Source organism: Plasmodium yoelii (assembly GCF_900002385.2).
Source record: "Plasmodium yoelii strain 17X genome assembly, chromosome: 1".
Taxonomy (NCBI): Eukaryota; Apicomplexa; class Aconoidasida; order Haemosporida; family Plasmodiidae; genus Plasmodium; species Plasmodium yoelii.
In genome coordinates this window covers 656,250-683,407 of record NC_036173.2, presented here as the reverse complement: position 1 = coordinate 683,407, position 27,158 = coordinate 656,250, and the positions used below count along the sequence as shown (strand labels likewise).

Sequence of the window (27,158 nt, the reverse complement as noted above, 5' to 3'; positions counted from 1 at the left end):
AAAATTATCTTTGAACTATAAATTAAGTACATCATATTAATTTCATATATATTGCATCAAAATAAGAGACATAAACTTGGATTTTCTATATAACAATTATCTGTGTTAAACACATTTTATTTTTAGTATTAATTTTAAATTAATATAAAGTAACAATACTATAGTAAGTTAATATATAAATTATGGAAAATAGCTAAACTGCCATAAATTGGAGATATGAATACATTTTGGACATATGTATAACACAATTTATGTTAAATTTATTATTATTAACAATATCCATTATAATTTTATTATAAAAATTCAAGAAATTTTGTGATGAGTTTAAAATACATCCCCTTATATTTGTCTCAATATAGAAAGATACAAATTTGTTTTTAATTCTTTAATAAATATATTTATACCTTTGAACCTGCAAAAATCGAAACAATTAAGAAATCCATTATTACTATAATCCTTAAAATTATGTAAATAGCAATTTTTTAAAAAATATTAAATAGTTATATACTTGTTTCTAATACTATATATCACAGTTTTGTTCAAATTATAGCATTTTCAAAATAAGTTGCATTGTTCCATTTTATTATTACATATACATAATTTTAATATTGCTTTTAATGAATATAGATAAATTCATAATCCATTTTAGTGACTCCGATAACTTTATTTTTATTCCTATATATTTCAATTTAGAAGAATTCCTTATTAGGCAATTTTATAATATATTATGCATATTTTTTCCATTCTTTAAAACAACAATTAGCACTGAACCCATATTTATTAAGCTATTTATAAGCTTAAATAAGTTTTTAAATACATATTTTTTTTTAAAATTATTCTTAGCTAATATTAAATATTAACATATAAATACTATTGATACAAATTTTAAAGAATAATAAAAAACTATGCGTAATTAGATTATCATATTGATTTTTAGGAGGAGAGAGATAAGATATATTTGTTCTTTTAATGTATAAATTAAAATAAATATTCGCTAAATTTTCTACATAATTCATTTCTATCTTATATTTTTTACTACTATAGTTATAATGTATATGTATTCAAGTAATTTATTAATATTTTATATTTTATTAATTCTATGGTAAAACAACGACAATATAATATGCGTTAATATAAAATAATCAAATGGCATTTAACATTAATTAACTCTTTATCCTTTTCTCTATTTACCCAGTTTATATAATATAAAACCACATATCCCGATTTGGATCTTTAACAAATATATAAAAATGATACATTTATAATGTATTATTATGTGTCTTTTCGATAAAATTAATATGTAATTGTATATGTTTCCCAAAATTAAAATATTTCAATATTAGTTATTGGTATAATATTTTACTAGTTTATATGTATAGGTATATAATAATAATCTATTTTATCTGCCATATTATTTATAATAGAACAAAATATTATGTGAAATTTTATTAATATACTTATATTTTATTTTTTAATTATTTTAAAATATTATTTATTTATACTTCAAATCTTTAAAATTTAAAAATGAATAGTGATTAATCTATTATTATACCTTATGATAAATAAATTAAGACGTATAAAGCAACTTCTATTAATACAAAAAGAGAATAGTAACTACAATTAAAATTTCAAAAAGCCTTAGAAACATAATAATATATATAGATGATGTTATATTATCGATTCTCGATCGATATTTCATGCATATATATGTTATAATTACCTGTTATATATTGGTAATATGTTTAATTAACATTAAAAACATGCTAATTTACCTGAAGGCATATTATAATGTAGAGGAATATTCAATATGAATAGAATTATAATTTATACTCTGGTATATAAAATTATTATATTGTTCGGTTATAAAATAAGATTTAAATTAAAACAAATATTATGCAAATAATAAGTTTTACTAAATAAAATGTTTCGTCAAATAAAGAAATATATTGTCATAGATAATTAAATATACTCCCTTGATTAACATGCTTTTATAATAATTAATAAGGGTTCTTATGTATAGTTTTCCAAAAAATAGCAATAAAATATATAATGGGAATTTATAATATTGCCCATTTCATATATATGAACGAATTAGACATAAGTATTATAACTTATGAAAAAATGTTATGCGACTCCTTTCATATTATCTTATGGCCCTTTTGAGTTGCATATTTAGACTTTATCTCGTGATTAAACATACATGATGGTATATATATTTAATTAGTTTTCAAATTATAAAAAATTAAAAAAGATATGATACTTAGCCCTGACCCACAACATAAAAATTATGCAAAAATTAATTATTTCCAACTAGACAATTTCTTAACATATATCAATCATTATTACTATTCCTGGAATAAGCATTACTCTTCGAATTATAAATTAATGATCCATTTTCTTTATTTTTTTAGTTTTTCTCTTAAATGTTGTTTTTTTGATCGTTTCCGAAATCCAAATAACGAATACTAATATAAAAATTTTAAGAAAAGTTTGATTTTTTTGTTAATGTTTGGATATATATAATGAAAATAATTTTTAAATTCCTTATTATTTACCTTATAAGCAATTCCCAAACAAATTGGTATTGCAGCTAATATCGGCAAAACTATAACTAATTTATTAACTAGTGATGAGTCTGATAATGTAGTGTCATAACCCTGAATTATAGTTTCAGTATCTAATTTATCTGTTTCACTCGATGGTTCAGTTATTTTAGTTACTTCAGGACCTTCTGGATTACCTTTTTGGGGTGTTTTTTGTGTTGGTAATGAAGTAAGATTTATTGTTATATATTTAATAGTTCTTCCATTTTCAAAGTTATTATAATATTTAGATAAAACATCTAATACTTTACTGTATGAACTGCCGTCAATATTATCATTATCATTAAACAGTTCTGTATATTCATCAGCAAATTTCTTAGCTTGTTCTGAAGCTTGGTTACTATTTTTATTCGTATAAGCAGTATTCATACTACATAACAATTTAAGTAATTCATAAAATTTAGCCATATGACTAATATTAATATCCATATATTCCTTTATTTCATCTATTATATTCTTATAATTGTTATATTTTTGATCATCAATTTTATGTTCAGTGTATTTCGTGTTATTTTGGATATGGCTAGAATAAAAATCGTTTAATGTATTGATTCCAGGATGTGACTTTAGGCTTAAAATATAACCTAGCCATATCATAATACATACAGCATCATTCTTAAGAGCATTGGAATCAATTGAAAAACCAGATTTACCGAACAAATCATTAAATAACCGTAAACAGCCAGCATTAATTTTATCGATATCGTTATTGCAGTTTCCATCAGGGCAGTAATTCTTAAATAAACTATTTGTAAAATGATATTCTCCAGAATCTTTTAATCCATCGGGAAAAAGCTTCCACAAAGTAGTAAACTCTCCACACTAAGAAACAATTTAAAAAAATCAAATAAAAATGTCTATTAAAATTAACGTATTATTAATTTATAGATAATATAATATCAAAAATCTGTAATAACAAATATTTTTATTCAAGAAATTATATGTACCATTTTACTAACTGCCATATTTAAATATTATTTTTAAACTATAAATTAAGTACGTCATATTAATTTCATATATACTGAATCAAAACAGGAGGCATAAACTTAGATTTTCTATATAACAATCATCTATAGTTAACCACATTTTATTTTTAGTATTAATTTAAAATTAATGTAAAGTAATAATACAATAGTAAACTCATAGTAAATTTCTATATAATATATAGAAATTAGATAAACTGCCTTAAATTGGAGATATTTATTTTGGTCATATGTATAACATAATTTATACTTAAATTCATGATTATTAATAATATATATTATATAAATTTAAGTATTTTTGTAATGAGTTTAAAATACACCCCCTTATATTTATGTCTCAATATAGAAAAATACAAATTTGTTTCTCATGTTTTAATAAATAGATTTATAGCCATGAACCCGTAAATATATAAAAATTAATAAATATATTATTAGTATAACTTTTAAAAGTATATAAATAGATATTTATTAATATATTTTAAATATTTATATACTTATTTCTAATAATATATACCATATTTTATTAAAATTATAGTATTTTCAAATTAAGTTATGTTACTTAAATTTCTATGCAAATTATATAAATTTATATTGTTTTTAATGAATATAGATAAATTCATAATCCATTTTAATGAACCCGATAATTTTATTTTTATTCCTATATACTTCAATTTAGAATCATTCCTTATTGGGAAATTTTATAATATATTTTGCATATTTTTCCATTCTTTAAAACAACAATTAGTACTGAACCTGTATTTATAAGCTTAAATAAGTCTTTGAATGTATATTTTTTTTAAAATAATACTTAGTAAATATTAAATATATAACATATAAATAACTATTGATGTAAATTTTGAAGTATAATAGAAAACTAAGTATAATTATGTTGTTATATTGCCCTTTAAGAGGAGAGAGATAAGATATATTTTATCTTTTAATATATAAATTTAGATAAATATTTGCTAAATATTCTATATTCATTTTTATATTATATATTATACTCTATAGTTATCAATGTATATACAATCAAATAATTTATTATAAATTCTATATTTTATTAATTTGATGACAAAATAATGATAATATAATACTCGTTAATATGGAATAATAAAATTATATTTAACGTTAATTGAGTCTATATCCTTTTCTCTATTTATCCATTTTTTTAGAATATAAAACCACATTTCCCAAATTGAATCTTTAACAAATATATAACACAGATACCTTTATAATGTATTATTATGTGTTTTTTCTATAAAATTAATACTTAATTATATGAAGGTTTCACAATAAAACAACAGTTGAATATTAATTATTGGTATTTTATTAGTTTATATGTATAGTCATATAATAATATCGCATATTATCTATCATATTATTTATAATTATTAGAACAAAATGTGATATGAAATTTTATTAATATACTTATATTTTATTTTTTAACCATTTTAAATATAATATATTTCCAATTTATTTATACCTCAAAACTATAAAGTTTGAAAATTAATAGTGATTAATTTATTATTATACCTTATGATAAATAAATTAAAGCGTATAAATCAACTTCTATAAATACTAATTATTTTTAATACAAATGTAAAGGAAATACAAAAGAGAATAGTAACTACAATTAAAATTTCAAAAATCCTTAGAAGGATAATAATATATATAGATGATGTTATATTGTCGATTCTCGATCGATATCTCATGCATCTATATTTTATGAATATCTATTATTACAGTTCAACTGATAACATGACTTAAATTAAAATAAATATGATAGAAATAATAAGTTTTACTAAATAAAATTTTCATCAAATAAAGAAATGCATTGTATATTATGATATGCATAATTCAATATAGCTCTGGACTAACAAGCCTTATATAATAGATAATAAGGGTTCTTAAGTATAGTTAGCCCAAAACTAGCAATTAAATATATGATACAAAGTTATAATATTGCCCATTTCATATATATGAACAAATTAGACATAAGTATTATAACTTATGGAAAAATGTTATTCTTCTCCTTTCATATTAGCTTATGGCCCTTTTGAGTTGCATATTTAGGCTTCAGATCGAGATTAAAAATACAGGAATGGTACATATATTTAATTACTGTTCAAATTATAAAAAATTAAATAAAGATATAACACTTATCCCTAACCCCAATATGGGTCCCACAACATAAAAATTATGCAAAAATTAATTATTTCCAACTAGACAGTTTCTTAACATATATCAATCATTATTACTATTCCTTGAATAGTCACTATTCTTCGAATCATATATTAATGATCAGTTTTCTTCTTTATTTTTTTAGTTTTTTTCTTAATTTTTGTTTTTGAGACCGTTTCCGAAATCCAAATAACGAATACTAATATAAAATGTTAATAAAATATGTTTTTTGTTAACTTTTGCATATATATAATGAAAATAATTTTTTAATTCCTTATTATTTACCTTATAAGAAATTCCTAAAAAAATTGCTATTGCAGCTAATATCGGCAAAACTATAACTAATTTATTTACTAGTGATGAATCTGATAATATAGTGTCATAACTCTGAATTGTTTCAATATCTGATTTATCTTCTTCACTCGACATTTCAGTTCCTTTAGTTGCTTTAGTTACTTCAGGACCTTCTGAATTATCTTTTTTGGGTGTTTTTTGTGTTGGTAATGGTGAAAATTTCATTTGTGTATTATGAATAGCTCTGCTTTTTTCAAAATTACTATAATAATTGGATAAAACAAGTAATACTTTACTGTATGAACTATCATCATGATTATTATCATCATTAAGGAGTTCATTATATTTATTAACAAAGTTATTAGCATGTTTTGAAAAATCGTTACTATTACCTTTCGTATAAGAAGTATTCATATTACATAATAATTTAAGTAATTCATCAAATTTAGCCATATGACTAATATTAATATCCATATATCCCTTTATTTCATCTATGACCTTCTTATGACTTTCATAATCTGAATCTTCAGATTTATGGTTAATGTACTCCGTGTTATTTTCTATATAATTAGAATAAAATTCTTTTAATGTGGTGATCTTTTCAGGTGGCTTTAGGCTTAATTTATAACTTAACCATATCATAATACATACAGCCACATCCTTATAAACATCATGATAATGTGATGTACCAGATGTACCGAAAAATGCATTAAATAACCATAAACATCCAGCGTTAACTATATCCGTATCAGCACTGCATTCTCTATTGGGACAATATTTATTAAATGTTCCCTTTTGAAATTTATATTTTCCAGATTCTTCTAATTCATCTTGAAAAAGCTTCCTTAAAGTATCAAACTGATTGCACTATGAAGTAATTTTAAACAAATTTAACAAAATGTCATTAAAATTAAATTTATTAGTGATATATAGATAATAAAATATCAAATAGTACAATAAAATTAAATATTGTTAAAAAACAAATATACCAAACGATCAGCCATTATAATGAAATTTCATTTTTAATTTGTAGGGTAATCTACATCATGTTATTTTTATATAAAATATATATACTGACAAAATATATCCTGTAAATGAGTCCCCTATACCACATTTATCGTATTAAGGACATTGTTATTTTTAATAATAATATAGAATAGTAATACAATAATATTACTAAAGGAATATTGTATTTACTTTTATTGACATTTGCTAAATTGCCTTAAATTATGATTGGTTAATACATATTTGATCATATGTATATATAATACAATTTATGAATAAAATAATTATTATTAATAATGTTTTGCATATTTTTATTGTGAAATTTAAGGAATTTTATAAAGAATTTAAAAAATATATACTTATACATGTGCTTTAATATAAAGCATAAACAACTCCCTAAAACTTAAATACTGCACAAATATAAAAAATTAAGAAAGTTATTATTATTATAATCCTTAAAGTATATAAATAATTATTTAATAAGATAGACTAAATACTTATATACTTGTTTCTTATAATATATAATATAGTTTTTTCTAAAATTATAATATTTACAAAATAAGTTGAATTGTTCCATTTTCTATGCAAATTACATAAATTTATTTGTTTTTATTTAATACAAATAAATTCATAATCCATTTTAATGAATCATATAACTATTTTTATTCCTATATACTTCAATTTAGAAGTATTCTTTATTGGGTAATTTTATAATATATTTTGCATATTTTTTCCATGATTTAAAGCAACAATTAGTACTGAACCCATATTATTATGCTATTATAAGCTTAAATAAGTCTTTGAATGTAAATTGTTTTAAAATAATACATAGTAAATATTAAATATATAACATATAAATAACTATTGATGTAAATTTTAAAGTATAATAGAAAACTATGTTTAATTAGGTTGTTATATTAGCATTTAAGAGGAGAGAGATAAGATATATTTTCTCTTTTAATGTATAAGTTTAGATAAATATTTGTTAATTTTTCTACATTGTTTATTTTTATCTTATATATTTTATTGTTATAATTATCAATGTATATACAATCAAATCGTATATTATAAATTCTATATTTTATTAACCCTATAATAAAGTAATGTTGTTTTAGATTAAAAAATTATTATTCATTAAACAATAATATAATATGGGATAATAAAAATAAAATTAACGTTGATTGAGTCTTTATCATTTTCTCTATTTATCCAGTTTTTTATAATATAAAACCACATATCCCAATTTGGATTTTTAACAAATATATAACAATTAGATCATTATAATGTATTATTATGCATCTTTTCGATAAAATTAATATTTAACTGTATGAAGTTTCCACAATAAAACAATATTTCAATATTAGTTATTAGTAGAGTAATTTATTATATTATATTATATTTATAGGGGTATAATAATAATGTTATTCTCTATATCATATTATTTATAATTATTAGAACAAAAAATGATATGAAATTTTATTAATATACTTTTATTTTTTAACTATTTTAAAATATAATTTATTTATACCTCAAAACTACGAAGTTTAAAAATTAATAGTGACTAATCTAATATTATACTTTATAATAAATAAATTAATGTATATAGAACTATTTATATCAATATAAATTAGAACTTTAACACAAATGCAAAGTATTGAAATGAAAAAATGAATATTATATATATATTGTATTTTTTATGTATTACTAAAAATGTTAGATGCATCAAATTTCTTTCATAGACGATGCTGCATTGTCGATTCTCAATCGATATATCATACGTCTATATTTTATAACTATCTATTATATATTGGTAATATGTTTAATTAAAAATAAAAATATACTCATTAACCTGAAGGTATATTATAATGTAGACAATTGCTCCAAATGAATCGTCTTATAATTAATACCCAATTTCATATATAATGCTATTGTTACAGTACAGTTATCAAAATACAATTTAAATTAAAACAAATGATACAAATAATAAGTTTTACTAAATAAAATGTTTCATCAAATAAAGAAATATATTGTCATGGATAATTAAATATACCCCCTTGATTAACAAATTCTATATAATAAATAATAAGGGTTCTTATGTATAGTTATCCAAAAATTAGCAATAAAATATATAATATAAAGTTATAATATTGTCGTATTTAATATATATGAACGAATTAGACATAAGTATTATAACTTATAAAATATGTTATGTAGCCTATTTTTTTCTTGCATATTTGGATTTTTGAACTTCATATCGTGATTAAACATATGTTGTTGTATATATATTAAATTAGTGTTCAAATTATTGAAAATTAAATAAAGATATAATACTTATCCCTAACCCCAATATGGGTCCCACAACATAAAAATTATGCAAAAAATAATTATTTCCAATTAGACAGTTTCTTAACATACATCAACCATTATTACTATTCCTCGAATAGTCACTACTCTTCGAATCATATATTAATGATCCATTTTCTTTATTTTTTTAGCTGTTTTCTTAAATGTTGTTTTTGTGATCGTTTCCGAAATCCAAATAACGAATACTAATATAAAATGTTAATAAAATATGTTTTTTTGATAATGTTTGCATATATATAATAATTTTTTTTTAATTCCTTATTATTTACCTTATAAGCAATTCCCAAAAAAATTGGTATTGCAGCTAATATCGGCAAAGCTATAACTAATTTATTTACTAGTGATGATTCTGATAATGTAATGTCAGAACTTGGGGTTGCCGTTGCAATATCTGATTTACCTTGTTCACTCAATATTTCAGTTGCTTTAGTTACTTTAGTTACTTTAAGACCTCCTACATTATCTTGTTTGGGTGTTTTTTCTGTTGGTAATTTAGGACGAGTTATTGATGTATTATTATAATCAGTGCCTTTGCCAAAATTATTATAATAATTGGATAAAACAAGTAATACTTTACTGTATGAACTGTTTTCAATATTATTATCATGATCAAAAAGTTTTTGATATTCATCAGCAAATTTCTTAGCAGATTCTGAAAAATCGTTACTTTTACCTGTCGTATAAGCAGTATTCATATTACATAACAATTTAAGTAATTCATAAAATTTAGGCATATTACTAATATTAATATTCATATATTCCCTTGTTTCGTCTATGATTTTCTTATAATTGTTATATGTTTCATGATTAATTTTATGCTTAGAGTACTCCTTGTTATTTTCTATATGACTAGAATAAAAATCGTTTATTGTGTTGATTCCGTCTTGTGACTTTAGGCTTAAAATATAACCTAGCCATATTATAATGCATACTGCATCACTCTTAAGAGTATTGGAATCAGCTGAAAAACCCAATTTAATGAAAAAATAATTAATTAACCGTAAACATCCAGCGTTAATCTTTTCATTATCGTTATTGCAGTTTCCATCAGGGCAGTATTCATTAAAAAATCTACTTTTAAAATCATATTCTTTAGATTCATTCAATTCATCGGAAAAAAACTTCCAAAAAGTAGTAAAGTCTCCACACTAAGAAACAATTTTAAAAAATCAAATAAACATGTCTATTAAAATTAACGTATTATTAATTTATAGATAATATAATATCAAAAATATGTAATAGCAAACATTTAGATTCAAGAAATTATATGTACCACTTTATTAATTGCCATATTGAAATTTTATTTTTGAACTATAAATTAAGTATGACATATTAATTTCATATATACTGCATCAAAACAGGAGGCGTAAACATAGTTTTTATATATACAATTGTCTGTAGTTAACCACATTTTATTTTTATATCAACTTAAAATTAATGTAAAGTAATAATACAATAGTAACACCATAGTAAGTTTATATATATTTTATGGGAATTATCTAAATTGTCTTAAATTGGAGATATTTATTTTGGTCATATATATAACATAATTTATGCATAAATTCATAATTATTAATAATATCCATTCTAATTTTATTATAAAAATTCAAGAAATTTTGTGATGATATTAAAATGCATCCCCATATATTTGTCTCAATATAGAAAAATATAAATTTGTTTCTCATATTTTAATAAATATATTTATAGCCATGAACCCGTAAATATATATAAATTAATAAATTCATTATTATTATAATCCTTAAAATTATATAAATAGTAATTTTTAAAAAATATTAAATACTTATATACTTGTTTCGAATACAATATACCACTGTTTTATTAAAATTATAATATTTTCAAATTAAGTTATGTTACTTAAATCTCTATGCAAATTTATAAATTTATATTGTTTTTATTTAATATAGATAAATTCATAATCCATTTTAATGAGTCCGATAACTTTATTTTTATTCCTATATACTTCAATTTAGAATCATTCCTTATTGGGAAATTTTATAATATATTTTGCATATTTTTCCATTCTTTAAAACAACAATTAGTACTGAACCTGTATTTATAAGCTTAAATAAGTCTTTGAATGTATATTTTTTTTAAAATAATACTTAGTAAATATTAAATATATAACATATAAATAACTATTGATGTAAATTTTGAAGTATAATAGAAAACTAAGTATAATTATGTTGTTATATTGCCCTTTAAGAGGAGAGAGATAAGATATATTTTTTTTTTAATATATAAATTTAGATAAATATTTGCTAATTGTTCTACATAGTTCATTTTATCTTATATATTATACTGCAATAGTTATCAATGTATATACAATCAAATAATTTATTATAAATTCTATATTTTATTAATTTGATGACAAAACAATGATAATATAATACTCGTTAATATGGAATAATAAAATTATATTTAACGTTAATTGAGTCTATATCCTTTTCTCTATTTATCCATTTTTTTAGAATATAAAACCACATTTCCCAAATTGAATCTTTAACAAATATATAACACAGATACCTTTATAATGTATTATTATGTGTTTTTTCTATAAAATTAATACTTAATTATATGAAGGTTTCACAATAAAACAATATTTTAATATTAACTATTTGTAATTTCTAGATTATATGTATAGGCATATAATAATGCATCATATCTATAATATTAAACTTTATTAATATACTTATATTTTATTTTTTAACTATTTTAAAATATAATATATTTATACCTCAAAATATAAAGTTTAAAAATTAATAGTAATTAATATAATGTTCTACCTTTATGATAAGTTAAAGCGTACAAATAAAATTCTATTAATACAAGAAGATAATAGTAACTACAATTACAACTTCAAAAAATGTTAGAAGCATAATAATATTTTATAGACTATGTTACATTGACGATTCTCAATCGATATTTATGAATCTATATTTTATGACTATCTATTATATATTATTAGTATGTTTAATTAACATTAAAAATATAATCATTAACATGAAGGCATATTATAATGTAGGAAATTGTTCCAAATTAACCAAATTATAATTATACCCTGATATATAAAATTATTATACTTTTCGGTTATCAAAATAAGATTTAAGTTAAAACAAACATGATGCAAATAATAAATTTTACTAAATAAAATGTTTCATCAAATAAAGAAATATAATGTCATAGATAATTAAATATACCCCCTTGATTAACATGCTTTTATAATAGCTAATAAGGGTTCTTATGTATAGTTATCCTACAAATAGTAATAAAATATATAATGTGATGTTATAATATTGTCACATTTAACATATATGAACAAATTAGACATAATTATTATAACTTATGAAAACGTGTTATGCGACTCCTTTCATATTAATGACGATATTCCTTTTTTGGTTGCATATTTGAACTTCATCTCGTGATTAAACAGATGGGATTGTACATATATTTAATTAGTCTTTAAATTATAAAAAATGAATACAATATAATACTTAACCCTAACCCGAATATGGGTCCCACAAACATAACTTCAACCCTGATCCACAACATAAAAATTATGCAAAAATTAATTATTTCCAACTAGACAGTTTCTTGAAATATATTAATCATCATTACTATTTATGAAATAGTCGCTCTCTTCGAATCATATATTAATGATCTATTTTCTTTATTTTTTTAGTTTTTCTCTTAAGTGTTGTTTTTTTGATCGTTTTCGAAATCCAAATAATGAATACTAATATAAAATGTTAAAAAACGTATAATTTTTTTGTTAATGTTTGATATATTTAATGAAGATAATTTTTTAATTCCTTATTATTTACCTTATAAGAAATTCCTAAAAAAATTGGTATTGCAGCTAATATCGGTAAAACTATAACTAATTTATTTACTAGTGATGATTCTGATAATGTCATGTTAGAACTTGGGGTTGTCGTTGCAATATCTGATTTATCTTGTTCACTCGATATTTCGGTTGCTTTAGTTACTTTAGGATCTCCTACAATATCTTTTTTTGGTGTTTTTTGTGTTGGTAATGAAGGACGAGTTATTGGTGTATTATTAAAGCGAGTACCTTTTCCAAATTTATCATAATAAATGGATAAAACATTTAATATTTTATTGTATGAACTATCTTTAATATTATTATCATCATTAAGGAGTTTTCCATATTCATCAACAAAATCATTAGCATGTTGTAAAACTTCGGTACTTTTACCTTCCGTATAAGCAGTATTCATATTACATAACAATTTAAGTAATTTATAAAATTTAGGCATATCATTAATATCAATATCCATATATTCCTGTATTTCATCTATGATGTTCTTATAATTGTTATATTTTTCATTACCAATTTCATGCTTAGAGTATTCCGCGTTATCTTTTATATGCTTAGAATAATAATCGCTTAATTTATTGATTCCGTCTTGTGGCTTTAGGCTTATAATATAACCTAGCCATATTATAATACATACAGAATCATACTTAAGAACATGTTGACCAGCTGAAAAACCCAATTTAACGAAAAGTTCATAAATTAACCATAAACAGCCAGCATTAATTTTATCGATATCGTTATTGCAACTTCCTTTAGGGCAGTATTTCTTAAATAAACTATTTTTAAAATCATATTCTCCAGAATCTTTCAATTCATCGGGAAAAAACTTCCAAAAAGTACCAAAATCTCCACACTAAGAAACAATTTTTAAAAATCAAATAAACATGTCTATTAAAATTAACTTATTATTAATCTATAGATAATATAATATCAAAAATATGTAATAACAAGCATTTTTATTCAAAAAATTGTAGTACCACTTTACTAATTGACATAATGGAAATTTATTTTTGAACTATAAATTAAGTACATTATATTAATTTCATATATACTGCATCAAAATAAGAGACATAAACTTGGATTTTCTATATAACAATTATCTGTAGTTAAACACATTTTGTTTTATTATTAATTTAAAATTAATGTAAAGTAATAATATGATAATAACACCATAGTAAGTTTATATATTTTTTATGGGAATTAGCTAAACTGCCTTAAATTGAAGATATTAATATAGTTTGGTCATATGTATAACATAATTTATGCTAAATTTGTGATTATTAATGATATCCATTATAATTTTATTATAAAAATGTAAGGAATTTTGTAATGAGTTTAAAATACATCCCCTTATATTTATGTTTCGATATAGAAAAATACAAATTTGTTTCTCATGTTTTAATAAATATATTTATATCTTTGAACCTGTAGATATATAAAAATTAATAAATATATTATTAGTATAATTTTTAAAAGTATATAAATATATTTTTTAAATATTTAATACTTGTTTCTAATGCTATATACCACTGTTTTATTAAAATTATAGCATTTTCAAAATAAATTATATTGTTCCATTTTATTATTACATATACATAATTTTAATATTGTTTTTAATGAATGTAGAAAAATTCATAATCCATTTTTATGAGTTCGATAACTTTATTTTTATTTCTATATACTTCAATTTAGAAGCATTCCTTATTAGGCAATTTTATAATATATTTTACATATTTTTTTCACTGTTAAAATAACAATTAGCACTGTAACCGTATTTATGTGCTTAAATAAGACTTCTAATGCATATTATTTTTAAAATAATACTTAGTAAATATTAAATATTAATGTATAAATAAGTATTGATGCAAATTTTAAAGTATAATAGAAAACTAAGTATAATTAAGTTGTTATATTGTCCTTTAAGAGGAGAGAGATAAGATATATTTTCTCTTTTAATATATAAATTTATATAAATATTCGTTAAATTTTCTACATTGTTTATTTTTATCTTATATATTTTATTGTTATAATTATCAATGTATATACAATCAAATCATTTATTATAAATTCTATATTTTATTAACCCTATAATAAAGTAATGTCGTTATGGATTAAAAAATGATTATTCATTAAACAACGATAATATAATATGGGATAATAAAAATAAAATTAACGTTGATTAAGTCTTTATCATTTTCTCTATTTATCCAATTTTTTAGAATATAATATCATATATCCCAAATTGAATTTTTAACATATATATATATAAATGATACCTTTATAATATATTATTATGCGTCTTTTCGATAAAATTAATATTAGTATTTAATTATATGAAGTTTACCCAATAAAATAATATTTAATATTAGTTATTGGTAGATTATTTTATTAGATTATATGTATATGAATATAACAATAATGCATTATATCTATCATATTGTTTATAATTATTAGAACAAAATATGAAATTTTATTAATATCTTTATATTTTTATTTTAACTATTTTAAATATAATTTATTTATACCTCAAAATATAAAGTTTAAAAATTAATAATGATTAATCTAATGTTATACCTTTGTGGCAAATAAATTAAATCGTATAAAGCAACTTCTATTAATACAAATGTAAAATAAAAAAAGAGAATAATAACTGCAATTAAAACTTCAAAACATGTTAGAAGCATAATAATATTTTATAGACTATGTTACATTGTCGATTCCCGATCGATACTCATGAATCTATATTTTGTGAATATCTATTATATATTGGTAATATGTTTAATTAACAATAAAAATATACCCATTAACGTGAAGGTATATTATAATGTAAACAGTTATTCCAAATGATTCTAGTCATATACTATAGACTTATATATAAGATTACTATGTAGTTTTGTTGGAAAGTTATAATTAAACAAAAATAATAATGAAACAAATAATAAGTTTCACTAAATAAAGTGTTTCATCAAATAAAAAAATATATTGTTATGGATAGTTAAATATACCCCCTTGATTAACATGCTTTTATAATAGTTAATAAGGGTTCTTATGTATAGTTTTCCAAAAAATAGTAATAAAATATATAATACAAATTTATAATATTGCCCATTTCATATATATGAACGAATTAGACATAAGTATTATAATTTATGAAAAAATGTTATGTGACCCTTTTCATATTAATGACGGTATCCCTTTTTTGGTTGCATATTTAGACTCATCTCCTGATTAAACATGCATGATGGTATATATATTTAATTAGTTTTCAAATTATAAAAAATTAAAAAAGATATAATACATAACCCTAACCCCAATATAGGTTCCATAAACATAACCTTGACCTACAACATAAAAATTATACAAAAATTATGCAAAAATTAATTATTTCCAACTAGACAGTTTCTTAACATATATCAATCATTATTACTATTCCTGGAATAATCATTACTCTTCGAATCATATATTAATGATCCATTTTCTTTATTTTTTTAGTTTTTCTCTTAAATGTTGTTTTTTTGATCGTTTCCGAAATCCAAATAATGAATACTAATATAAAATGTTAAAAAACGTATAATTTTTTTGTTAATGTTTGCATATATTTAATGAAAATATTTTTTAATTCCTTATTATTTACCTTGTAAGCAATTCCCAAAAAAAATGGTATTGCAGCTAATATCGGTAAAACTATAACTAATTTATTTACTAGTGATGAGTTTGATACTGTAATGTCAGAACTTGGGGTTGCCGTTGTAATACCTAATTTACCTGTTTCACTCGGTTGTTCAGTTACTTTAGTTACTTCATGACCTTCTGAATTATCTTTTTTGGGTGTTTTTTCTGTTGGTAATTTAGGACGAGTTATTGATGTATTATTAAAGCGAGTACCTGTTTCAATATTATTATAATAATTGGATAAAACAAGTAATATTTTATTGTATGAATTTCCGACATTATTATTATCATCATCAAAAAGTTTTTGATATTCATCAGCAAATGCCTTAGCATGTTCTGAAATTTGGCTACTATCTTTATTATTATAAGCAGTATGCATATTACATAACAATTTAAGTAATTCATAAAATTTAGACATATCATTAATACTAATATTCATATATTCCTTTATGTTATCTATGATTTTCTTATAATCGGTATATGTATCATGATCAATTTTATGCTTAGAGTACTCCGCGTTATCTTGTATATGACTAGAATAAAAATCGTTTATTGTCTTGATTCCTTCATGTGACTTTAGGCTTAAAATATAACCTAGCCATATTATAATACATATAGAATCATTCTTAAGAACATGTTGACCAGCTGAAAAACCAGATTTAATGAAAAAATCATGAATTAACCGTAAACAGCCAGCATTAATCTTTTCAATATCGTTATTGCATTTTTGTTCAGGGCAGTAATCTTTAAAAAATGTACTTTTAAATTCATATTTAGATTCTTTCAATTTATCGGGAAAAAACTTCCAAAAAGTAGTAAACTCACTACACTAAGAAAACATTTAAAAAAATAAAATAAGCATGTCTATTAAAATTAACGTATTATTAATTTATAGATAATAGAATATCAAAAATCTGTAATAACAAATATTTTTATTCAAGAAATTGTATGTACCACTTTACTAATTGACATATTGGAAATTTATTTTTGGACTATAAATTAAGTACATCATATTAATTTCATATATACTACATCAAAATAGGGGACATAAACTTGGATTTTCTATATAACAATTATATGTAGTAAACACATTTTATTTTTAGTATTAATTTAAAATTAATGTAAAGTAATAATATAATAGTAAACTCATAGTAAATTTCTATATAATATATAGAAATTAGATAAACTGCCTTAAATTGGAGATATTTATTTTGGTCATAAGTATAACATAATTTATCCTTAAATGCATGATGATTAATAATATCCATTCTAATTTTATTATAAAATTGTAAGTAATTTTGTAATGAGTTTAAAATACATCCCCTTATGTCTCAATATAGAAAAATACAAATTTGTTTCTAATTCTTTAATAAATAAATTTATACCCATGAACCTGTAAATATATAAAAATTAATAAATATATTATTCGTATAATTTTCGAAAGTATATAAATATATATTTTCTAATATATTTTAAATATTTAATACTTGTTTATAATGCTACATATTACTGTTTTATTAAAATTATAATATTTTCAAATTAAGTTACATACTCCATTTTCTATGCAAATTACATAAATTTATATTGTTTTAATGAATGTAGATAAATTCTTAATCCATTTTTATGAGTTCGATAACTTTATTTTTATTCCTATATACTTCAATTTAGAAGTACTCTTTATTGGGTAATTTTATAATATATTTTACATATTTTTTCCCATGATTTAAAGCAACAATTAGTAATGAACCCATACTTATTAAGCAATTTATAAGCTTAAATAAGTTTTTAAATGCATATTTTTTTTTAAATTATTCTTATAAAATATTATGTATTAGCATATAAATACTATTGATACAAATTTTAAAGAATAATAAAAAACTATGCGTAATTAGGTTATTATATTGTCCTTTAAGAGGAGAGAGATAAGATATATTTTCTTTTTTAGTATATAAATTTAAATGAATATTCGTTAAATTTTATGCATTTTTCATTTTTATCTTATATACTTTACTTATATAGTTATCAATGTATATGCATTCAAATAATTTATTAAAAATTCTATATTTTATTAATTCTATGATAACGTAATGGTGTTTTGGATTAAAAAATGATTATTCATTAAACAACGATAATATAATATGGGATAATAAAAATAAAATTAACGTTGATTAAGTCTTTATCATTTTCTCTATTTATCCATTTTTTTAGAATATAAAATCATATATCCCAAATTGGATCTTTAACATATATATATAAATGATACCTTTATAATATATTATTATGCATCTTTTCGATAAAATTAATATTAATATTTAATTATATGAAGGTTTCACAAAAAAACAATATTTCAATATTAGTTATTAGTAGAGTATTTTGTTATATTATATGTATAGGCATATGATAACAACGATATTATATCTATCATATTATTTATAATTATTAGAACAAAATATGATATGAATTTTATTATACTTATATTTTATTTTTTAACTATTTTAAAATATAATATATTTATACCTCAAAATATAAAATTTAAAAATGAATAGTGATTAATCTATTATTATACCTTATGATAAATAAATTAAAGCGTATGAAGCAACTTCTATTAATACAAGAAGATAATAGTAACTACAATTACAACTTCAAAACATGTTAGAAGCATAACAATAATTTATAGACTATTTTATATTGTCGATTCTCAATCGATATTTATGAATCTATATTTTATGATTATCTATTATACATTAGTAGTGTGCTTAATTAACATTAAAAATATAATCATTAATATGAAGGTATATTATAATGTAGGCAATTGTTCCAAATTAACCAAATTATAATTATACCCTGATATATAAAATTATTATACTCTTCGGTTATCAAAATATGATTTAAATTAAAATAAATATAATACAAATAATAAGTTTCACTAAATAAAATGTTACATCAAATAAAAAAAAATATATTGTCATGGATAATTAAATATATCCCCTTGATTAACATGCTTTTATAATAGTTAATCATGGTTCTTATGTATAGTTATCCAAAAAATAGCAATAAAACATATAATATAAAGTTATAACATTGCCAATTTCATATATATGAACAAGTTAGACATAATTATTATAACTTATGAAAACATGTTATGCGACTCCTTTCATATTAGCTTATGGCCCTTTTGAGTTGCATATTTAGGATTCAGCTCGAGATTAAAAATACAGGAATGGTACATTATTTAATTGGTTTTCAAATTATTAAAAATTAAATAAAAATATAGCACGTATCCCTAACCCCAATATGGGTTCCACAACATAAAAATTATGATCAAAAATTACTTTGGAATAGACAGTTTCTTAAAATATATTAATCATTATTACTATTCCTGAAATAGTTACTTTCTTAGAATCATATATTAATGATCCATTTTCTTTATTTTTTTAGCTTTTCTCTTAATTTTTGTTTTTGAGACCGTTTCCGAAATCTAAATAACGAATACTAATATAAAATGTTAATAAAATATGCTGTTTGATAACTTTTGCATATATATAATGAAATAATTTTTAATTCCTTATTATTTACCTTATAAGAAATTCCCCAAAAAATTGATATTGCAGCTAATATCGGCAAAACTATAACTAATTTATTTACTAATGATGAGTCTGATAATGTAATGTCAGAACTTGGGGTTGCCGTTGCAATATCTGAATTATCTGTTTCACTCGATATGTCAGTTGCTTTAGTTACTTTAGGACCTGGATTATCTTTTTTGGGTGTTTTTTGCGTTGGTAATGAAGGACGATCTACTGATGTAGTATTAAATTTATTACCTTTTACCAAATTATTATAATAAATGGATAAAACATTTAATATTTTATTGTATGAATTGCCCTCATCATTATTATCATCATCAAAGAGTTCTGTATATCCATCAGCAAATGTCTTAGCATATTCTGAAACTTGGCTACTATTTTGATTATTATAAGCAGTATACATATTACATAACAATTTAAGTAATTTATAAAATTTAGGCATAATATTAATATCAATATTCATATATTCCTTTGTTTCGTCTATGATTTTCTTATAATTGTCATATTTATCATCAACAATTTTATGGTTAGAGTACTCCACGTTATCTTTTATATGCTTAGAATAATAATCGCTTAACTTATTGATTCCATCTTGTGACTTTAGGCTTAAAATATAACCTAGCCATATTATAATACATACAGAATCATACTTAAGAACATCTTGACCAGCTGAAAAACCCAATTTAACGAAAAATTCATAAATTAACCATAAACAGCCAGCATTAATCTTTTCAATATCGTTATTGCAGTTTTTATTAGGGCAGTAATCTTTAAAAAATGTACTTTTAAAATCATATTTAGATTCTTTCAATTCATCGGGAAAAAACTTCCAAAAAGTAGCAAAATCTCCACACTAAGAAACAATTTTTAAAAATCAAATAAACATGTCTATTAAAATTAACTTATTATTAATCTATAGATAATATAATATCAAAAATATGTAATAACAAGCATTTTTATTCAAAAAATTGTAGTACCACTTTACTAATTGACATATTGGAAAATTATCTTTGAACTATAAATTAAGTACATCATATTAATTTCATATATATTGCATCAAAATAAGAGACATAAACTTGGATTTTCTATATAACAATTATCTGTAGTTAAACACATTTTATTTTTAGTATTAATTTTAAATTAATATAAAGTAACAATACTATAGTAATTTTATATATAAATTATGGAAATTGGCTAATCTGCCTTAAATTGGAGATATTTAATACATTTTGGTCATATATATAACATAACTTATGATTAAATTCATAACTATTAATAATATCCACTATAATTTTATTATAAAAATTCAAGAAATTTTGTTAGTTTAAAATACATCCCCTTATATTTGTCTCAATATAGAAAGATACAAATCTGTTTCTAATTCTTTAATAAATATATTTATACCTTTGAACCTGCAAAAATCGAAACAATTAAGAAATCCATTATTACTATAATCCTTAAAATTATGTAAATAGCAATTTTTTAAAAAATATTAAATAGTTATATACTTGTTTCTAATACTATATATCACAGTTTTGTTCAAATTATAGCATTTTCAAAATAAGTTGCATTGTTCCATTTTATAATTGCATATACATAATTTTAATATTGTTTTTAATGAATGTAGATAAATTCATAATTCAATTTAATGGATCCGATAACTTTATTTTTATTCCTATATACTTCAATTTAGAAACATTCCTTATTGGGTAATTTTATAATATATTTTACATATTTTTTTCACTGTTAAAATAACAATTAGTACTGAACCCGTATTTATAAGCTTAAATAAGTCATTGAATGTATATATTTTTTAAAATAATACATAGTAAATATTAAATATATAACATATAAATAACTATTGATACAAATTTTAAAGAATAATAAAAAACTATGCGTAGTTAGATTATCATATTGATTTTTAGGAGGAGAGAGATAAGATATATTTGTTCTTTTAATATATTAATTTAAATAAATATTCGCTAAATATTCTACATAGTTCATTTCTATCTTATATATTTTACTGCTATAGTTATCAATGCATATGTATTCAAATAATTTATTAATATTTTACATTTTATTAATTCTATGATAAAACAATACGATTTTAAATTTAAAAAATGACATTCACTAAACAACGATAATATGGAATAGTAAAATGGCATTTAACATGAATTGAATCTTTAAAATTTTATTTTTTATCCAGTTTTTTAGAATATAAAACCACATATCCCAAATTGAATTTTTAACAAATATATAATATTGATATCTCTATAATGTATTATTGTGTGCCCTTTCGATAAAATTAATATGTAATTGTATATGTTTCCCAAATTTAACATATTTCAATATTAGTTATTGGTATAATATTTTGTTATATTATATGTATAGATATATAATAACAACGATATTATATCTATCATATTATTTATAATTATTAGAACAAACTATAACATAAAATTTTATTAATATACTTATATTTTTTTCAATTAACTACTTATAATATAATATATTTCCAATTTATATATACCTCAAATCTTACAAGTTAAAAATGAATAGTGATTAATCTATTATTATACCTTATGATAAATAAATTAAGGCGTATAAAGCAATTTATATTAATACTAATTAATTTTAATATAAATATAAAGAAAATACAAAAAGGGAATAGTAACTACAATTAAAATTCCAAAAAACCTTAGAAGCATAATAATATATATAGATGATGTTATATTGTCGATTCTCGATCGATATTCCATACGTCTATATTTTATGAATATATATTATTAAAATTCAATTTGATAGCATGATTTAAATTAAAACAAATATGATACAAATAATAAGTTTTACTAAATAAAATGTTACATCAAATAAAAAAAATATATTATCATGGATAATTAAATATATCACCTTGATTAACATGCTTATATAATAAATAATAAGGGTTCTTATGTATATTTATTCAAAAACTAGCAATAAAATATATAATGTGAAATTATAATGTTGCCCATTTATATATATGAACAAATTAGACATAAGTATTATAACTTATGAAAACATGTTATGCGACTCCTTTCATATTAGCTTATGGTCCTTTTGAGTTGCATATTTAGACTCATCTCGTGATTAAACATGCATGATGGTATATATATTTAATTAGTTTTCAAATTATAAAAAATTAAAAAAGATATGATACTTATCCCTGACCCACAACATAAAAACTACATAAAAATTATGCAAAAATTATTTACTTCTAAATAGACAGTTTCTTAACATATATCAAACATTATTACTATTCCTGAAATAGCCACTACTCTTCGAATCATATATTAATGATCAGTTTTTTTCTTTATTTTTTTAGTTTTTCTCTTAAATGTTGTTTTTTTGATCGTTTCCGAAATCCAAATAACGAATACTAATATAAAATGTTAATAAAATATGTTTTTTTGATAATGTTTGCATATATATAATTAAATAATTTTTAAATTTCTTATTATTTACCTTATAAGCAATTCCCAAAAAAATTGGTATTGCAGCTAATATCGGTAAAACTATAACTAATTTATTTACTAGTGATGATTCTGATAATGTAATGTTAGAAATTTGTGGTGTCGTTGCAATATTTGATCTATCTGGTTCACTCGATGATCCAGTTGCTTTAGTTACTTTGGTACCTTCTGTATTATCTTTTTTGGGTGTTTTTTCTGTTGGTAATGAAGGACGATTTATTGATGTATTATTAAAGCGAGTACCTTTTCCCATATTATTATAATAATTGGATAAAACATTTAATATTTTATTGAATGAATTGCCCTCATTATTATTATCATTATCAAAGAGTTCTGTATATCCATTAGCAAATTTCTCAGCATGTTCTGAAGCTTGGCTACTATTATTATTATCATAAGAAGTATACATATTACATAACAATTTAAGTAATTCATAAAATTTAGACATATCATTAATATTAATATTAATATCCATATATTCCTTTGTTTCTTCTATGATCTTCTTATAATCGGTATATTTTTTATCACCAATTTTATGCTTAGAGTATTCCGCGTTATCTTTTATATGACTAGAATAAAAATCGTTTATTGTCTTGATTCCTTCATGTGACTTTAGGCTTAAAATATAACCTAGCCATATTATAATGCATACTGTATCACTCTTAAGAGTATCGGGATCAGCTGAAAAACCAGATTTAATGAAAAAATCATAAATTAACCGTAAACATCCAGCATTAATCTTATCGATATCGTTATTGCAGTTTCCATCAGGGCAGTATTTCTTGAACGATCCAGGATTAATTTTATATTCTTTAGAATCATTCAATCCATCGGGAAAAAGCTTCCAAAAAGTAGTAAACTCACTACACTAAAAAACATTTAAAAAAATCAAATAAAAATGTCTATTCAAATTAACTTATTATTAATCTATAGATAATATATTATCAAAAATATGTAATAACAAATATTCTTATTCAGAAATTGTATGTACCACTTTACTAATTGCCATATTGGAAAATTATTTTTGAACTATAAATTAAGTACATCATATTAATTTCATATATACTGCATCAAAATAGGGGAAGTAAAATTGGATTCTCTATATGACAATTATTTGTAGTTAAACACATTTTATGTTTATATCAACTTAAAATTAATGTAAAGTAATAATACAATAGTAAGTTTATATATAATTTATTGAGATTATATAAACTGCCTTAAATTGGAGATATTTAATACATTTTTTTAATATGTATAAGATAATTTATCCTTAAATGCATGGTGATTAATAATATCCATTCTAATTTTATTATAAAAATGTAAGTAATTTTGTAATGAGTTTAAAATACATCCCTTTATATTTATGTTTCGATATAGAAAAATACAAATTTGTTTCTCATGCTTTAATAAATATATTTATACGCATGAACCTGTAAATATGTAAAAATTAATAAATCCATTATTACTATAATCCTTAAAAGTATATAAATAATTATTTAATAATATAAATTAAATACTTATATACTTGTTTCTTGTAATATATAATATAGTTTTTTCTAAAATTACAATATTTACAAATTAAGTCGTAATGTTTCCTTTTTTAATTGCATATACATAATTTTAATATTATTTTTATTTAATATATATACATTCCAATTCTATTTTAGCATTATCAATAACATTATTTTTATTTCTACATATTCTAATTTATAAATATTCCGTATTAGGTAATTGTCGAATATATTGGGGAATCTTTTTATGTTTTTAAACAACACTTAACAGTGCCTCATATATAGTAAACTATTTATAAGCTTAAATAAGTCTTTGTATGTAAATATTTTTAAAATATAGCTTAGTGAATATTAAATATATAACATATAAATACTATTGATGCAAATTTTAAAGCATAATAGAAAACTATGCGTAATTAGGTTGCTATATTTACATTTTAGATAGGAGAGATAAGGGAAGTATGTTTTTTTAAGACAAGGATGTAGCCATATAAGATTTACTTATTCTACATAGTTTAATTATATTTTATATTTTCTACCATTAAAATTTCCAATTCATGTATACATTAAAAATTCCTTAGAATTATTTTCTAAATATATAGTTTGCTTTTATATTTTTAAGGAAACTATGAAATTATTAATATTATTTTGCTTGGCAGTGTTAATTCTAATATTGTCGCACTAACGGTATAATAGTTAAAGACTATAACATTCATTTTTCATTTTATTCATTTGCTAGTCTTATTACAAGTTTAATAATATATATAACTACTTTATATTCATGTATTCGAATCAAATAAAATAATATATAATCTAATATTATTATTGTTGTTACGAATGGTATATCACTGTATACTATAATGAGATAATTAATGCACTCAAGAGAAATATTTTAAACCAATTAGTAATTTTTTTTGTTTCGTTTTTTTAAAGTATAACATTTAAAATATATATATTATTTCGTAATAGCACTATATTTAAAATATAAATATATAAGTTTGTGTATATATAATAACCTATAAAAATATTATTAGTTCAAAGAAAATTAATTATTATTTGCCTTCTCGAAAAAGTTAATATTAACATTTAATTATATGAAGGTTTCACAATAAAACAATATTTCAATATTAGCTATTGGTATGATGTTTTACTAGTTTATATGTATAGGTATATGATAACAACGATATTATATCTATCATATTATTTATAACTATTAGAACAAACTATAACATAAAACTTTATTAATATACTTATATTTTTTTCAATTAACTAGTTATAATATAATATATTTCCAATTTATATATACCTCAAATCTTAAAATTTAAAAATGAATAGTGATTAATCTAATGTTATACCTTATGAAAATAAATTAAAGCGTATAAAGAAACTTCTATTAATACCAAAAGAGAATAGTAACTACAATTAAAACTTAAAAAATCTTAGAAGCATAATAATATATATAGATGATGTTATGTTGTCGATTCTCGATCGATATCTCATACATCTATATTTTATGAATATCTATTATTACAGTTCAATTGATGTAATATAATTTAAATCAAAATAACAGTGACACAAATTATAGACTTT

General features: G+C 20.7%; 7 protein-coding genes across 7 annotated transcripts; all 7 read right to left on the bottom strand.

Annotated features, from left to right (window-relative positions):
* Positions 1-2,399: 2,399 nt before the first annotated feature.
* PY17X_0115200 (PIR protein) lies at positions 2,400-3,568 on the bottom strand (the record flags this gene model as incomplete). Its single annotated transcript, XM_022957868.1, has 3 exons — positions 2,400-2,465; positions 2,556-3,425; positions 3,551-3,568. 3 exons carry the CDS (start codon positions 3,566-3,568, stop codon positions 2,400-2,402), a joined length of 954 nt encoding a protein of 317 aa, XP_022811283.1.
* Positions 3,569-5,900: 2,332 nt separating this feature from the next.
* Positions 5,901-7,065, bottom strand: PY17X_0115100 (PIR protein; the record flags this gene model as incomplete). The annotated part of the gene is made up of 3 exons (XM_022957867.1): positions 5,901-5,966; positions 6,053-6,928; positions 7,051-7,065. 3 exons carry the CDS (start codon positions 7,063-7,065, stop codon positions 5,901-5,903), a joined length of 957 nt encoding a protein of 318 aa, XP_022811282.1.
* Positions 7,066-9,549: 2,484 nt separating this feature from the next.
* On the bottom strand, positions 9,550-10,721 carry PY17X_0115000 (PIR protein; the record flags this gene model as incomplete). The annotated part of the gene is made up of 3 exons (XM_022957866.1): positions 9,550-9,615; positions 9,700-10,578; positions 10,707-10,721. The coding sequence occupies 3 exons, from the start codon at positions 10,719-10,721 to the stop codon at positions 9,550-9,552; spliced, it is 960 nt and encodes a 319-aa protein (XP_022811281.1).
* Positions 10,722-13,118: 2,397 nt separating this feature from the next.
* On the bottom strand, positions 13,119-14,284 carry PY17X_0114900 (PIR protein; the record flags this gene model as incomplete). The annotated part of the gene is made up of 3 exons (XM_022957865.1): positions 13,119-13,184; positions 13,273-14,142; positions 14,270-14,284. The coding sequence occupies 3 exons, from the start codon at positions 14,282-14,284 to the stop codon at positions 13,119-13,121; spliced, it is 951 nt and encodes a 316-aa protein (XP_022811280.1).
* A 2,485-nt stretch (positions 14,285-16,769) lies between these two features.
* On the bottom strand, positions 16,770-17,933 carry PY17X_0114800 (PIR protein; the record flags this gene model as incomplete). Its single annotated transcript, XM_022957864.1, has 3 exons — positions 16,770-16,835; positions 16,924-17,790; positions 17,919-17,933. The coding sequence occupies 3 exons, from the start codon at positions 17,931-17,933 to the stop codon at positions 16,770-16,772; spliced, it is 948 nt and encodes a 315-aa protein (XP_022811279.1).
* A 2,454-nt stretch (positions 17,934-20,387) lies between these two features.
* On the bottom strand, positions 20,388-21,543 carry PY17X_0114700 (PIR protein; the record flags this gene model as incomplete). Its single annotated transcript, XM_022957863.1, has 3 exons — positions 20,388-20,453; positions 20,538-21,401; positions 21,529-21,543. 3 exons carry the CDS (start codon positions 21,541-21,543, stop codon positions 20,388-20,390), a joined length of 945 nt encoding a protein of 314 aa, XP_022811278.1.
* A 2,354-nt stretch (positions 21,544-23,897) lies between these two features.
* On the bottom strand, positions 23,898-25,066 carry PY17X_0114600 (uncharacterized protein; the record flags this gene model as incomplete). Its single annotated transcript, XM_723694.1, has 3 exons — positions 23,898-23,963; positions 24,050-24,925; positions 25,049-25,066. The coding sequence occupies 3 exons, from the start codon at positions 25,064-25,066 to the stop codon at positions 23,898-23,900; spliced, it is 960 nt and encodes a 319-aa protein (XP_728787.1).
* Between the last annotated feature and the right edge of the window lie 2,092 nt (positions 25,067-27,158).